The sequence below is a fragment of the Oncorhynchus keta genome, chromosome 23, assembly GCF_023373465.1.
Source record: "Oncorhynchus keta strain PuntledgeMale-10-30-2019 chromosome 23, Oket_V2, whole genome shotgun sequence".
NCBI classification, from domain to species: domain Eukaryota; kingdom Metazoa; phylum Chordata; class Actinopteri; order Salmoniformes; family Salmonidae; genus Oncorhynchus; species Oncorhynchus keta.
Genome location: NC_068443.1, coordinates 22,466,621 through 22,483,192, shown reverse-complemented (window position 1 = coordinate 22,483,192; position 16,572 = coordinate 22,466,621). Strand labels below are relative to the sequence as shown.

The window sequence follows — 16,572 nt, the reverse complement described above, 5'->3', positions numbered from 1 at the left end:
GGCTGAATGCCTGAAGGGGGGGTGAGAGAGAGAGAGAGAGAGGGAGAGAGAGAGAGAGAGGGGAGAGTCTCCATTAGCACAGTAAATTGCTCCAGAAGTAATATTTGACTTACTGGTACTGAAGCTTGAGGGTTGATGTAATTGGTTCCGGGCTCTAAAGTTGGCTGACAACACATCTAACTACTGGGCAAGTGCTGGCTTTACTCAGGCTGAGCAGGGCACTGAAATCAGGGGCTATTCTATGATTTTTTTTTCTCGTTTGCAAAACCAGAGAAAGAAGTGTAGAAAGATTGAGGGGCATTGGGTAGTGAAAGTGTCTGTAAACAAAACAATGTGCCAAGTCCTGGCTTTGTGAATATTTCAGCCATGAATATAATTTGTACCATGTGGCATTAAAAGCCCTCTTCCTGTGACCTTGTCCTTGCTGTGTTCTGGGGAACATCTTCATCTTAGGCTGTACTGGACCCACCTCTCTGGATTATGACGTATCGAAAAGTATAAATACAATATGAAGATTAGTCCCTCTTATTTGAACATCAAAGTTATATGTGGTGAAACGGTTTGAAACAAACCTAGTGACTGTAGGTGCTATGACAAACTACCATGTAGGCCTACTGACTTGCTCCAGCTATGTCACACATCCTCAGCACCCCAGAATCATGTCCTGAAAGGCAAGGTTGAGGAAAAACATTCAGAGTTGGGATGGTCCGTCCAGGTGTTGTTCGGCCCACACATTCTCCAGTCCAGACTAGGTTTGTGACTACACAATATTCCATAGGCCTACTACTATGTGGTGTGGATAGTATGAGAGGTTTAGTAGACTATGTGGGACAATAGATCAATTGTACATGGTAAAAACATAAATGGCTTTCCTGTATTAGTTTAATAAATAATAATGGAGCTGTATGGCTGAATCGTTTACATTATTTATTTGATCAAATAATCAAGAGCTACTTACATTGCTCACATGCAGTATTGTCACGACTTCCACCAAAGTTGGTCCCTCTCCTTGTTCGGGCGGTGTTCGGCGGTCGAAGTCACCAACCTTCTAGCCATGGCTGATCCACTTTTCATTTTCCATTGGTTTTGTCTTGTTTTCCACCACACCCGATTCCAATTCCATCAATTACATGTTGTGTATTTAACCCTCTGTTCTCCCCCCATGTCCTTTTCCGTAATTGTTTCTTGTAGTGCTTGTGCACTATCTGCTGGTATTACCAGATTTTGTTTGACCCATTTGTTTGTAATGTTCTGTTGACGATGGTTTATGGATATTAAACCTCACTACAAGTTTTCACAAATGATCTATGTATTTCTGACCTAATCTTCTCAATAACGCTTGGAGTAATGTCAGGTGAAATTCAGTTCCTTGACCTGACACCTATTTGAATGCTTGCGATTTTGATATGGAATGGGGCCGCAACAGACACACACAGACTCAAGCCTGCATGCACACACACACGCACGCACGCACGCACGCACGCACACACACACACACACACACACACACACACACACACACACACACACACACACACACACAGACACTGCACACACACACACACACACGCACGCCTGCATGCACACACACACACACACACACACACACACACACACACACACACACACACACACACACACACACACACACACACACACACACACACACACACACACACACACACACACACACACACACACACACACACACACACACACACACACACACACATCCAAAGTCATTTTTCCTTGAAAAAAGTCAACCAAAGAAAGCTGACTCATTATCAAGTCAAGTAATCCTGTAGCAAACAATGGAATTTGCCATCTATTGGCATGGTTTGGCCTAAGCACTCAATCATGAGTAAGGAGATTGTAAGGGGGTTTGTGAACGGATCTTTCTCCACATTGATTGATGGAACCAGAATGACGTCAAAGGTAACGTCTTTAAAAAAAATGTTCATCCAATATTAAGTCTGTAGAGAAGTCATACAACTAAAATGAAGCTAGTTATTGTGCTGGCATACCTAAAGAGAAAATCCACAACAATCCGTTTCAGAATGAGCTTTTAAATGATTTAGAAATAAATAAAGTTTGATCCGATGGATTGTTGCTTATTTGGATAGTTTATTGATTACTTATTTGCACACCAAAACATATGTTTTATTTATTAAGCTACTTTTTTCATCGAAACTTCTAAGCAAGTTTTCTCAGAAAATATCAGCGAGGAAATTAAGCGGCAGGCAATTAGCAATACAAACAAGCAAACAGCGGACGGGGATGGGGTTGGAGAAATATAACCACTCTCAAATTTAGACAGATCTATGGATCCAAGGACTCACTATTAATGATATCAACATTATAGTTTTAACCATGTTTTGAGTCTATATAGTGCTTGTTTACATTTATTTTGTTTACAAACATTGCAATAAAAAAGCGTACATACTGATGTGGTTGAACTGAGCTCATGAGGCATTGAACAGTTATATTATTGGGTACATATTAATGTATGTGCAAACATGTATGTAGCAACTACTGATTCCCCCTTTAAAGCAATCCCACACACAGGCAACTCATTTTAGGGGGTGTGACATTTCAGTGGATGGCTCTATATATTGAGACGTTTTGTCTAAAGTGGTTTCATGTGAATTAGGTACGCATCAACTGCAGAGTTAAATTTAGGACAATACGCACCACGACCTACCCGAAATCATTACAATGGAGACCTGTTATCGCACACTTTGGATGACAATTGTTCTGGCATTGATTACGCGGAGATCAGCCGCGGTAGGGCCGGTTATCCGGTGTGAACCTTGTGATGCTGGAGCCCGGCTCCTCTGCAAGCCGTTGCCCAAGGACTGCACCGAGAGAGTACGCGAAACTGGCTGCGGGTGCTGCATGACTTGCGCGCTGGCATTTGGACAGCCGTGCGGGGTGTACACGGGGAGATGTGGCTCCGGGATGACATGCCAGCAGCAGCCCGGCGAGACGAAACCTCTCCAAGCTCTGCTGGAGGGACGAGGACAGTGTGCGATTGCAACCATTAAAAGATCCACCGCCGCTTTACCTGCCGTCAATGAGATACAAGGTAAATGCCAAGAAGATGACGCAGTTTGGTTTTTACGCATGGTTTACCAACTGATTATTCTATTGTTATAATTATTCTATTGTTATAATAATGTCGCCTGTAAAAATACAGATAACTTTGCTTGTCATCAAACATCTGGATGCAAGGTAGCCTAAAGTATAATTTATCACCTTGAGCTATCCGGTTAGATGAAGCCAGCCTGTGCGTAATATATCCAATATTGACACAATTGGATGGACACAGTTATTATACTGTATGTTTTTATTATGGTGAATTCGACAGCAAGAATGGTGTCTTTTACAATTGTAATTATTGATAGAATGGTTTTAACTCATGATATGGTTGACATCGATGTTTGACCCTGTCATTTTGCTGTATTCCTCTCTATGATTCTTTCATCCATTTTCTAACTGTGACTGTGGGGTTCTGTGACACAAGTGTTTCATGAAGATTATTGATGGAATGAGTCTGGAATGATTTGACAGATGTTAATATTTATTTCAAACTATAGTGTGGTTTACAATTGTAAATCAAAACTTATTTACATTTTGTCATTTTGTAATGTTAAATGTCATCTGATCTCTCTACCCTCTCTAAATCAGTAATTCATGTGAAACTATTATTAGCTTGGATGAACTTCAAGGGAGTGACAAAAACAACACCTGAACCTGCACAGATAGACCATTCACATGATTCACGTGATCCAAACATAAACCCATTAGTATTAGTATACTTAATATGATCCATATAATGTATAATACATAAAATAATTATGTAATTTTGGGAATGAAAATAATTCCTCCAAAATAATTTTTGGCAGAGAATGTGGGTGGTACTCAGGAGGAGGAGCAAAACACCACCGCCCCAGTGATCCAAGCCCCCCAAGCCCTTTTCAGCACCAGCAGACCTCCTGTAGGCCCCCCCAGACTCCCCCACCTCCCCTCTCTCCTCCACCCTGTCAAGGCAGTGGTCATCCACAGGGAGCAGCTGAAGAGGGCCCGGAGCTACAAAATGGAGGAACTCCCTGGAGCTCACAGCACAGACCAACAGAACTTCTCCCTGGAATCCAAGCAGGAGCCAGAGTATGTGAGTATCAGGTCCACTGTTTTGCTTTCTCTAGGAACAGTCTTTCAGAAAATGTTCTCCTCTTCCTCCTTCCTCGCTCTAGGTTTTGGTGTTTTTCTCCTCCCTTCTCCTCCTCTCTCTCTCTCTCCTCCTCGTTTTCTCTAGGTTTTGGTGTTTTTCTCCTCCCTTCTCCTCCTCTCTCTCTCTCTCTCTCCTCCCCGTTTTCTCTAGGTTTTGGTGTTTTTCTCCTCCCTTCTCCTCCTCTCTCTCTCTCTCCTCCCCGTTTTCTCTAGGTTTTGGTGTTTTCTCCTCCCTTCTCCTCCCTCTCTCTCTCTCTCCTCCCCGTTTTCTCTAGGTTTTGGTGTTTTCCTCTCTCCCTTCTCCTCTAGGTTTTGGTGTTTTTCTCCTCTCCCTCTCTCTCTCTCTCCTCCCCGTTTTCTCTAGGTTTTGGTGTTTTCTCTCCTCCCTTCTCCTCCTCTCTCTCTCTCTCTCTCTCCCCGTTTTCTCTAGGTTTTGGTGTTTTTCTCCTCCTCCCCGTTTTTCTCCTCTCCTCTCTCTCTCTCTCTCCTCCCCGTTTTCTCTAGGTTTTGGTGTTTTTCTCCTCCCTTCTCCTCCTCTCTCTCTCTCTCCTCCCCGTTTTCTCTAGGTTTTGGTGTTTTTCTCCTCCCTTCTCCTCCTCTCTCTCTCTCCTCCCCGTTTTCTCTAGGTTTTGGTGTTTTTCTCCTCCCTTCTCCTCCTCTCTCTCTCTCCTCCCCGTTTTCTCTAGGTTTTGGTGTTTTTCTCCTCCCTTCTCCTCCTCTCTCTCTCTCTCCTCCCCGTTTTCTCTAGGTTTTGGTGTTTTTCTCCTCCCTTCTCCTCCTCTCTCTCTCTCTCCTCCCCGTTTTCTCTAGGTTTTGGTGTTTTTCTCCTCCCTTCTCCTCTCTCTCTCTCTCCTCCCCGTTTTCTCTAGGTTTTGGTGTTTTTCTCCTCCCTTCTCCTCCTCTCTCTCTCTCCTCCCCGTTTTCTCTAGGTTTTGGTGTTTTTCTCCTCCCTTCTCCTCCTCTCTCTCTCTCTCCTCCCCGTTTTCTCTAGGTTTTGGTGTTTTTCTCCTCCCTTCTCCTCTCTCTCCTCGTTTTCTCTCTCCTCCCTTCCCCCCTTTTCTCTCCCCGTTTTCTCTAGGTTTTGGTGTTTTTCTCCTCCCTTCTCCTCCTCTCTCTCTCTCCTCCCCGTTTTCTCTAGGTTTTGGTGTTTTCTCCTCCCTTCTCCTCCCTCTCTCTCTCTCCTCCCCCGTTTTCTCTAGGTTTTGGTGTTCTCTCCTCCCCGTTTTCTCTAGGTTTTGGTGTTTTTCTCCTCCTTCTCCTCCTCTCTCTCTCTCCTCCCCGTTTTCTCTAGGTTTTGGTGTTTTTCTCCTCCCTTCTCCTCCTCTCTTCTCTCCTCCCCGTTTTCTCTAGGTTTTGGTGTTTTTCTCCTCCTTCTCCTCCTCTCTCTCTCTCCTCCCCGTTTTCTCTAGGTTTTGGTGTTTTTCTCCTCCCTTCCCCTCCTCTTTCTCCTCCCCGTTTTCCTAGGTTTTGGTGTTTTTCTCCTCCCTTCCCCTCTCTCTCTCTCTCCTCCCGTTTTCTCTAGGTTTTGGTGTTTTCTCCTCCCTTCCCCTCCTCTCTCTCTCTCCTCCCCCGTTTTCTCTAGGTTTTGGTGTTTTCTCCTCCCCGTTTTCTCTAGGTTTTGGTGTTTTCTCCTCCTTCCTCCTCTCTCTCTCTCCTCCCCGTTTTCTCTAGGTTTTGGTGTTTTCTCCTCCCTTCTCCTCCTCTCTTTCTCCTCCCGTTTTCTCTAGGTTTTGGTGTTTTTCTCCTCCTTCTCCTCCTCTCTCTCTCTCCCCCGTTTTCTCTAGGTTTTGGTCCTTTTCTCCTCCCCCCGTTTTCTCTAGGTTTTGGTGTTTTTTCTCCTCCCTTCTCCTCCTCTCTCTTTTCTCCCCGTTTTCTCTAGGTTTTGGTGTTTTTTCTCCTCCCTTCTCCTCCTCTCTCTCTCTCTCCTCCCCGTTTTCTCTAGGTTTTGGTGTTTTTCTCCTCCCTTCTCCTCCTCTCTCTCTCTCTCCTCCCCGTTTTCTCTAGGTTTTGGTGTTTTTCTCCTCCCTTCTCCTCCTCTCTCTCTCTCTCCTCCCCGTTTTCTCTAGGTTTTGGTGTTTTTCTCCTCCCTTCTCCTCCTCTCTCTCTCCTCCCCGTTTTCTCTAGGTTTTGGTGTTTTTCTCCTCCCTTCTCCTCCTCTCTCTCTCTCTCCTCCCCGTTTTCTCTAGGTTTTGGTGTTTTTCTCCTCCCTTCTCCTCCTCTCTCTCTCTCTCCTCCCCGTTTTCTCTAGGTTTTGGTGTTTTTCTCCTCCCTTCTCCTCCTCTCTCTCTCTCTCCTCCCCCCTTTTTCTCTAGGTTTTGGTGTTTTTCTCCTCCCTTCTCCTCCTCTCTCTCTCTCCTCCCCGTTTTCTCTAGGTTTTGGTGTTTTTCTCCTCCCTTCTCCTCCCCTCTCTCTCTCCTCCCCGTTTTCTCTCTCTCTCTCTCCTCCCCTCTCTTTCCCCCGTTTTCTCTAGGTTTTGGTGTTTTCTCCTCCTTCTCCTCCTCCTCTCTCTTTCTCTCCTCCCCGTTTTCTCTAGGTTTTGGTGTTTTTCTCCTCCCTTCTCCTCCTCTCTCTCTCTCCTCCCCGTTTTCTCTAGGTTTTGGTGTTTTTCTCCTCCCTTCTCCTCCTCTCTCTCTCTCCTCCCCCGTTTTCTCTAGGTTTTGGTGTTTTTCTCCTCCCTTCTCCTCCTCTCTCTCTCTCTCCTCCCCGTTTTCTCTAGGTTTTGGTGTTTTTCTCCTCCCTTCTCCTCCTCTCTCTCTCTCTCTCCTCCCCGTTTTCTCTAGGTTTTGGTGTTTTTCTCCTCCCTTCTCCTCCTCTCTCTCTCTCTCTCTCGTTTTCTCTAGGTTTTGGTGTTTTTCTCCTCCCTCTCTCCTCTCCTCCCCGTTTTCTCTAGGTTTTGGTGGTTTTTCTAGGTTTTGGTGTTTTTTCTCCTCCCTTCTCCTCCCTCTCTCTCTCTCCTCCCCGTTTTCTCTAGGTTTTGGTGTTTTTCCTCCCCTCCCTCTCTCCTCCCCTCCTCCTTCTCTCTCTCTCTCCTCCCCCGTTTTCTCTAGGTTTTGGTGTTTTTCTCCTCTCCTCCCTCCTCCTCTCTCTCTCTCTCCTCCCCGTTTTCTCTAGGTTTTGGTGTTTTTCTCCTCCCTTCTCCTCCTCTCTCTCTCTCCTCCCCGTTTTCTCTAGGTTTTGGTGTTTTTCTCCTCCCTTCTCCTCCTCTCTCTCTCTCCTCCCCGTTTTCTCTAGGTTTTGGTGTTTTTCTCCTCCCTTCTCCTCCTCTCTCTCTCTCCTCCCCGTTTTCTCTAGGTTTTGGTGTTTTTCTCCTCCCTTCTCCTCCTCTCTCTCTCTCCCCTCCCCGTTTTGTCTGTGTTTTGGTGTTATTCTCCGTCCGTCTGAGGGTGATGAAATGTTCAGAGTATGGGTACTGACGGCTGGCGGTGGCGTGGTGGCGGGTGATTGGCATGGTGGTGATTGGGTACAGTAGCTCTGCCTCTGTGGGTAACCTGTTGTTTCGCAGCAAGGCGTCCGCATGCCTACTGGGGGAGCGGAGGGGAGCGGTGGCGGTCTGGAGGTGAGCGCCGAGTCTCAGAGCAAGTTGATGATGGATTGGCCCTTTGCGTGTGCCTGTTTGGACTCGCCCTCCTCCCTCCTCTTTCATTTTTTTTATCCTGTCTTTAGCCTGGTGGCAGAGAAACGAGTGCAGCACAAGGAATTAACTCTGCCTTGATTTGCTTTGATCAGAGACTGGAGCTGGACTTGAGGATAAGGCCTGTCTATCCCCTGGCCTATCCCTTTGTGTAAAGTGTTAGCAAGTTTCTAAGCAGCTTTCAGCAAAGTGTAAGCCCTCACAAGGTGAATTCATTTCCTATCCTATTTGCCTCTCTTTCTTCTTATCCCTAGTACCAACATGGTTTGGGTACTACTGAAGGGTAGTGTGGTAGTGCGTTAGGCTACAGGTGGAGCTTGGTGTAGCCTAATGCTAATGATAGCATCCGTGTCTGTCAAATCAAATCAAATTGTATTAGTCACATACCTTACAGTAAAATGTTTATTTACGAGGCCCTAACCAACAATACAGTTAAAAAAATACGGACAAGAATAAGAAATAAAAGTAAGAAGTAATTAAAGAGCAGCAGTAAAATAACAATAGCGAAACTATATACAGGGGGGTACCGGTACAGAGTCAATATCTGGGGGCACCGGTTAGTTAAAGTAACATGTACATGTAGGTAGAGTTATTAATAAAGTGACTATGCATAGACGATAACAACAGGGAGGGGGGCAATGCAGATAGTCTGGGTAGCCATTTGATTCGATGTTCAGGAGTCTCATGGCTTGGGGGTAGAAGCTGTTTAGAAGTCTCTTGGACCTAGACTTGGCGCTCCTGTACCGCTTGCTGTGCGGTAGCAGAGAGAAGAGTCTATGACTAGGGTGGATGGAGTCTTTGACAATTTTTAGGGCCTTCCTCTGATAGCGCCTGGTATAGAGGTCCTGAATGCCAGGAAGCTTGGCCCAGTGATGTACTGGGCCGTTCGCACTATCCTCTGTAGTGCCTTGCGGTCGGATGCTGAGCAGTTGCCATTACCGGGCAGTGATGCAACCAGGCAAGAAGCTCTCGATGGTGCAGCTGTATAAACTTTTGAGGATCCATGCCAGATCTTTTCAGTCTCCTGAGGGGGAATAGGTTTTGTTGTGCCCTCTTCACGACTGTCTTGGTTTGCTTGGACCATGTTAGTTTGTTGGTGATGTGGACACCAAGAACTTGAAGCTCTCAACCTGCTCCACTGCAGCCCCGTCGACGAGAATGGGGGCGTGCTTGGCCCTTTTTTTCCTGTAGTCCACAATCTTCTCATTTGTCTTAATCACGTTGAGGAAGAAGTTGTCCTGGCACCACACAGTCAGGTTTCTGACCTCCTCCCTATAGGCTGTCTCGTCGTTGTCGGTGATCAGGCCTACCACTGTTGAGTCATCGGCAAACTTAAGGATGGTGTTGGAGTCTTGCCTGGCCGTGCAGTCATAAGTGAACAGAGTGTACAGGAAGGGACTGAGCATGCACCCTTGAGGGGCCCCTGTGTTGAGGATCAGCGTTGTGGATGTGTTGTTACTGTACCTACCCTTACCACCTGGGGGAGGCCCGTCTGGAAATACAGGATTCAGTTGCAGAGGGAGGTGTTTAGTCCCAGGGTCCTTAGCTTATTGATGAGCTTTGTGGACACAATGGTGTTGAACGCTGAGCTGTAGTTAATAAACAGCATTCTCACATAGATGTTCCTTTTGTCCAAGCGGGAAAGGGCAGTGTGGAGTACAATAAATATTGCATCATCTGTTGGGGCAGTATACAAATTGGAGTGGGCTTCTGGGATAATGGTGTTGATGTGAGCCATGACCAGCCTTTCAAAGCACTTCATGGCTACAGAGTGTTACAGGTCGGTAGTCATTTAGGCAGGTTACCTTAGTGTTCTTGGGAACATGGACTATGGGGGTCTGCTTTAAACATGTTGGTATTACAGACTCGGACAGGGAGAGGTTGAAAAAGTCAGTGAAGACACTTGCCAGTTGGTCAGCGCATGCTTGCAGTACACGTCCTGGTAATCCGCCTGGTCCTGCAGCCTTGTGAAAGCTGAACTGTTTAAAGGTCTTACTCACATCGGCTGCAGAGAATGGGATCACACAGTCTTCCGGAACAGCTGGTGCTCTCATGCATGTTTCAGTGCAGAGAGCACCAGCATAGAAGTAGTTTAGCTCGTCTGGTAGGCTTGTGTCACTGGGCAGCTCTCGGCTGTGCTTCCCTTTGTAGTCTGTAATAGTTTGCAAGTCCTGCCACATCCGAAGAGCGTCAGAGCCGGTGTAGTATGATTTTTTTCTTAGTCCTATATTGACGCTTTGCCTGTTTAACGGTTCGTCGGAGAGCATAGCGGGATTTCTTATAAGCTTCCGGGTTAGAGTCCCGCTCCTTGAAAGCGGCAGCTATTGCCTTTAGCCCAGTGTGGATGTTGCCTGTAACCCATGGCTTCTGGTTGGGGTATGTACATACGGTCACTGTGGGGACAATGTCATCGATGCACTTATTGAAGAAGCCAATGACTAATGTGGTGTACTCCTCAATGCCATCGGAGGAATCCCGGAACATATTCCAGTCTGTGCTAGCAAAACAGTCCTGTAGCTTAGCATCTGCTTCATCTGACCACATTTTTATTTATCTAGTCACTGGTGCTTCCTGATTTAATTTGTACTTGTAAGCAGGAATCAGGCGGAAAGAATTATGGTCAGATTTGCCAAATGGAGGGCGAGGGAGAGCTTTGTATGCGTCTCTGTGTGTGGTGTAAAGGGGGTCAAGATTTTTTTTTTCTCTTTGGTTGCACGTTTAACATGCTGATAGAAATTTGGATTTAAGTTTCCCTGCATTAAAGTCCCTGGCTACTAGGAGCGCCGCCTCTGGGTGAGCGTTTTCTTGTTTGCTTATGGCGTAATACAGCTCATTCAATGCTGTCTTAGTGCCAGCCTCAATCTGTGGTGGTATGTAAACAGCTACAAAAAATGCAGATGAAAACTGTCTAGGTAGATAGTGTGATCTACAGCTACCTCCGGCGAGCAATGGCTCGAGACTTAGATATCGTGCATCAGCTGTTATTTACAAAAATACATAATCTGCTGCCCCTTGTCTTACCAGACGCTGCTATTCTATCCTGCCGGTACAGCGTATAACCAGCAGGCTGTATGTTGATAGTGTCTTCGTTGAGCCACAACTCCGTAATTACAGTTTTGAATGTCCGTTTGGTATTAATCTTCCGCGTAGGTCATCGATTTTATTCTCCAAAGAGTGCAAGTTTGCTAGCAGAATGAAAGGAAGTGGGGGTTTACTCCATCACCTACGAATTCTCAGAAGGCAGCCCGCCCTCTGGCCACTTTTTCTTCACGCAAATCACGGGGATCTGGGCCTGTTCCCGAGAAAGCAGTATATTGTTTGCGTCGGGCTCGTCAGACACGTTAAGGGGAAAAAAGGATTCTGTCATTCCATGGTGAGTGATCTCAGTCCTGATGTCCAGAAGTTATTTTCAGTCATAAGAGTTGGTAGCGGCAACATTATGTACAAAGTAAGTAAAAAATAAGTTACAAACAATGCAAATAAACGAACAAAATAACCCAATCGGTTGGGGACACATAAAACGTTAGCCTTCTTCTCCGGCGCCATTGTTCCTAGAGATTGAATTACACTGTACCAAGTAAGCACACTTTTGTGGCTTCTGTTAGTTTCACTGTTCCAATGGGATAAATACATTATTTGAGCTGTAGGTAATAGACAGAATGCTTTGGATTGGAAGAAGTAAGATGGGTCATTATAGTATTTGTGTGTTTAGGGTCCCTGTCTTAGAGAGATGGAGAGTGTCCTCAAAGGATTGAAGATCACAGACATCCTCAACCCCAGAGGCTTCCACATCCCAAACTGTGACAATAAGGGCTTCTACAAAAAAAAACAGGTAAGGAAATCCTACAAACACACCTTAGGGATAAAGGTGCCATTTTATGAGTCAGTCCCCCACGCTCATTACCCGAACGTGTCAAAGCCATGCTTCCACCGAGGAATACGAGCCAGGATACCAGACCCACCTATTTCAACAGTGTTATAGAGGCCAGGAAAGTCACCCCCATTTGAACATTGTAACTACCATCATCTTCCCACTTACCCTTTCTCCATCAATGAAGATCGTAATGTCAGTGGCTCATCATGCATACTAGATTCATATCTAGAGCAGATCCATTCCTCCAGATCTGCTTCACTGGTTATTAGAGCCTCGTCACTTCTCAGCCACACCATTTGGAGTTGGCTCTGGAGACATGGAACCACAGACCCCAGCAAGCACCCAGCGCGGCTCAAACGGCGGCCATTTCGCGTGAACCCTCCCAGGGAGACAGGCGTCAAGGTGGCCGCCGGCACCCGCTGCTCGCTCCCCATAATTGCCAGACTTTTGAAAAAGCAGTGCCGAAAATAGAACCTTCAGCCATTTGAAACATTTGCGTGGTCCTGGTCCGCCCACAATAGGTTTATAATAAATGAGTGTCCCTGACGCGTTCATATGGAGGCACTTAGTCCACCAGCGCCATCACGGCACCCACCAAAAACAAAGCAACATTTCTATTACATGCCACAGCACAGAGTCTCCTGCCTAATGGACGTGCCTCTGTTTGACCTGCAATCATCTCATAACCAGAAACAACCAGAACACCAGGCTCATTGTCTTTGTTTATATAAAATGTATGTTTCTGTCTCCTCAGGGATGGCAGGCAGGGAGGGAATGGCAGACATTTAATGTCTGGGAGTTTACTTCTGCGGTTCCCATGAGTCTCAGACCCAACATATCTTATTAACTATAAATGTATACATAGTTTGGAGGATGAAGTAAAGCATGTGGAGTTAGATGGTGAAAAGAGGTGCATTTAGAAGAGCTTTTAATGCAGCCTTTAAATGCATTTTTTCCAGGTCTTGTCTTGTTTTTATTACTTTTATTAGATTCCCAAGCTACTATTTAGTGGAGTCATTCTTTGACTCCAACATTCCAACATTTGAATTGTTTTTTTCTTTCCTGAAAATGTGACCTAACCTCTCAGCATGTGTACTTTAATAAAAGTATACGACTTGATTGGTCATATAGATTAAATTATAACAAAACATAATTTGTTCGGAGAAGGGAAATAACATGATAATTGGGTGCCGATATTAGAGAGTTAAGATGCAAGTAGACACGATAGTCATATTTTGACTGGACAGTCCAACACACAAATTCTACTGTACAGGGTCACTTTTACAGGGTTGAGCCTATCCTATGGTGTCTGGGGTCAGACACCTAGTGTCACCTAATATCGAGCAGAGAAAGGACTGACTTCCATTCTGATGAACTCTTTAAGAGAGCGACGCCATTTGTTCGCCTTTCTTTGCCCTTCAAATTAATGCCTGCATGTTTTACTAGAGAGGACGCTGACCTTTAGTCAAATTGGCAGTAAAATAACAGCCCTTGGGTTGCTCCGGAGACTCTGTAAGTCATTTGTAGTACCCATAATTTGGAGCTTTGGGGTATAATCAGCAACAGATGATTTGTACTGGCCACCGGCTCACTGAAAATAGATATTGGGTCTCAGTTGTTCACAAACGGGCCTAAGCAAATATTTGACCAGGTTTCTGTTTATCTTAAAGCTCTCTATATGTGTCTGGAACTGGAGGTAGACCGTAAAAGCAGCTGAAAATACCACCAGCATGCGTCCCATGGCCAAGTCTCCTCAGGTCCTCAGCACAAAATGGACGTTAATGTCCTTAACCATTTCATGTCCCACTTCCTCAAATCATTTCAGATGGCCATTGTGCTAGATGACTATTGGTAATTATGTACAGTACAAGCCTAAATCTTTTTATTGCACTTTCTCTCCATGTAAGTATCTCCCCCCTCTCTCTCTCTCTCTCTCTCTCTCTCTCTCTCTCTCTCTCTCTCTCTCTCTCCCGCTGTAACTCTCTCTCTCTCTACCTCTGTAACTCTCTCTCTGTCTCTCTCTCTCTCTCTGTAACTCTCTCTCTCCCTCTGTAACTCTCTCCCTCTCTCTCTCTCTGTAACTCTCTCTATCCCTCTGTAACTCGCTCTCTCTGTAACTCTCTATCTCTCCCTCTGTAACTCTCTCCCTCTGTAACTCTCTCCCTCTGTAACTCTCTCTCTCTGTAACTCTCTCTCTGTAACTCTCTCTCTCTCCCTCTTAACTCTCTCTCTCTCTGTAACTCTCTCTCTGTAACTCTCTCTGTAACTTTCTCGCTGTAACTCTCACTCTCTGTAACTCTCTCTCTCTCTGTAACTCTCTCTGTCACTCTCTCTCTCTGTAACTCTCTCTCTGTAACTTTCTCTCTCTCTCTCTCTCTCTCTCTCTCTCTCTCTCTCTCTCTCTCTCTCTCTCTCTCTCTCTCTCTCTCTCTCTCTCTCTCTCTCTCTGTAACGCTCTCTGTAACTCTCTCTCTGTAACTCTCTCTCTGTAACTCTCTCTCTTATTTCACAAAAGTGAAATAAACAATAAAAATTAACAGTAAACAGCGAGAAATCTCTCTCTCTCTGTAACTCTCTCTGTAACTTTCTCTCTGTAACTTTCTCTCTCTCTGTAACTCTCTCTCTCTCTCTGTAACTCTCTCTCTCTCTCTGTAACTCTCTCTCTGTCTCTGTAACTTTCTCTCTGTAACTTTCTCTCTGTAACTCTCTCTCTCTCTGTAAATCTCTCTCTCGCTGTAACTTTCTCTCCTTCTCACTGTAACTCTCTCTCTCACTGTAAATCTCTCTCCTTCTCACTGTAACTCTCTCTCTCTGTTCATCTCTCTCTCTCTGAAACTATCTCTCTCTCTCTGTAACTTTCTCTCTGTAACTCTCTCTCTCTGTAACTCTCTCTCTCTGTAACTTTCTCTCTGTAACTCTCTCTCTCTGTAACTCTCTCTCTCTGTAACTCTCTCTCCTTCTCACTGTAACTCTCTCTCTCTCTCATTGTAACTCTCTCTCTCTAACTTTCTTGCTGTAACTCTCTTTCTCTGTAACTCTCTCGCTCTGTAACTATCTCTCTGTAACTCTCTCTCTCTGTAACTATCTCTCTGTAACTCTCTCCCTCTCTCTGTAACTATCTCTCTGTAACTCTCTCCCTCTCTCCGTAACTCTCTCTCTCTGTAACTCTCTCTCTCTGTAACTTTCTCTCTGTAACTTTCTCTCCATAAATCTCTCTCTCTGTTACTCTCTAATGTAACTCTCTCTGTAACTCTCTCTCTCTCTGTAACTCTCTCTCTGTAACTCTCTCTCTCTCTCTGTAACTATCTCTCTGTAACTCTCTCCCTCTCTCCGTAACTCTCTCTCTCTGTAACTCTCTCTCTCTGTAACTTTCTCTCTGTAACTTTCTCTCCATAAATCTCTCTCTCTGTTACTCTCTAATGTAACTCTCTCTGTAACTCTCTCTCTCTCTGTAAATCTCTCTCTGTAACTCTCTCTCTCTCTCTCTCTGTAACTCTCTCTCTCTCTGTAACTCTCTCTCCCTCTCTCTCTGTAACTCTCTCCCTATCTCTCTGTAACGCGCTCTGTAACTCTCTCTCTGTAACTTTCTCTCTCTCTCTCTCTCTCTCTCTGTAACTCTCTCCCTCTCTCTCTGGAACTCTCACTCTCTGTAACACTCTCTCTCTATATAACTCTCTCCCCCTCTCTCTATCTCTGTAACTCTCTCTCTGTAACTCTCTCTCTCTCTGTAACTCTTCCTCTCTCTCTCTAACTTTTTCGCTGTCACTCTCTCAATTCAATTGGAGGGGCTTTATTGGCATGGGACACGTGTTAACATTGCCAAAGCAAGTGATGTAGGTAATATACAAAAGTGAAATAAACAATAAAAATTAACAGTAAACAGCGAGAAATCTCTCTCTCTCTGTAACTCTCTCTCTCTCTCTGTAACTTTCTCTCTGTAGCTCTCTCTCTGTGTAGCTCTCTCTCTGTGTAGCTCTCTCTCTCTGTAACTCTCTCTCTCTCTCTGTAACTCTCTCTCTCTCTCTGTAACTCTCTCTCTCTGTAACTTTCTCTCTGTAACTTTCTCTCTGTAACTCTCTCTCTCTCTAAATCTCTCTCTCTCTCTCTCTGTAACTCTCTCTCTCTCTCTTTAACTCTCTCTCTGTGTAACTTTCTCTCTGTAACTCTCTCTCTCTCTCTGTAACTCTCTCTCTCTCTCTCTGTAACTCTCTCTCTCCCTGTAACTCTCTCTCTCTGTAACTTTCTCTCTGTAACTTTCTCTCTGTAACTCTCTTTCTCTCACTGTAACTCTCTCTCCTTCTCACTGTAACTCTCTCTCTCTCATTGTAACTCTCTCTCTCTAACTTTCTCGCTGTAACTCTCTCTTTCTCTGTAACTCTCTCTCTCTCTGTAACTATCTCTCTGTAACTCTCTCTCTGTAACTCTCTCTCTGTAACTCTCTCCCTCTCTCCGTAACTCGCTCTCTGTAACTCTCTCTCTCTGTAACTATCTCTCTCTGTAACTTTCTCTCTGTAACTTTCTCTCCATAAATCTCTCTCTCTGTTACTCTCTCTCTGTAACTCTCTCTGTAACTCTCTCTCTGTAACTCTCTCTCTCTCTGTTACTCTCTCTCTCTGTAACTCTCTCTCTCTGTAACTCTCTCTCTCTCTGTAGCTCTCTCTCTGTGTAGCTCTCTCTCTCTGTAACTCTCTCTCTCTCTGTTACTCTCTCTCTCTGTAACTCTCTATATCTCTGTAACTCTCTCTCTATCTCTGTAACTCTCTCTCTCTCTCTGTAACTCTCTCTCTCTAACTTTCTCGCTGTAACTCTCTTTCTCTGTAACTCTCTCTCTCTCTCT

The 16,572-nt window shown here is 45.1% G+C and overlaps 1 protein-coding gene and 1 long non-coding RNA gene across 4 annotated transcripts in view; both read left to right on the top strand.

Annotated features, from left to right (window-relative positions):
• Positions 1–2,625: 2,625 nt before the first annotated feature.
• LOC118402010 (insulin-like growth factor-binding protein 3) overlaps positions 2,626–16,572 on the top strand; it is a 31,468-nt gene continuing 17,521 nt past the window's right edge. The window contains exons 1-3 of one of the 3 annotated variants that reach the window (XM_035799798.2): positions 2,626–3,085; positions 3,906–4,171; positions 11,574–11,693. In XM_035799798.2, the coding sequence (XP_035655691.1) occupies positions 2,716–3,085; positions 3,906–4,171; positions 11,574–11,693 (756 nt within the window). In that variant the 5' untranslated portion in view covers positions 2,626–2,715. Of the gene's footprint in view, positions 3,086–3,905; positions 4,172–11,567; positions 11,694–16,572 lie in introns of those variants that run through there. The other 2 variants (XR_008077395.1, XR_008077396.1) reach the window with 2 other exon arrangements.
• On the top strand, positions 4,355–6,864 carry LOC127911026 (uncharacterized). Its single transcript, XR_008077397.1, has 7 exons — positions 4,355–4,443; positions 4,857–5,040; positions 5,100–5,221; positions 5,309–5,368; positions 6,173–6,296; positions 6,355–6,478; positions 6,764–6,864. It is a non-coding gene; the product is annotated as an uncharacterized LOC127911026 (long non-coding RNA).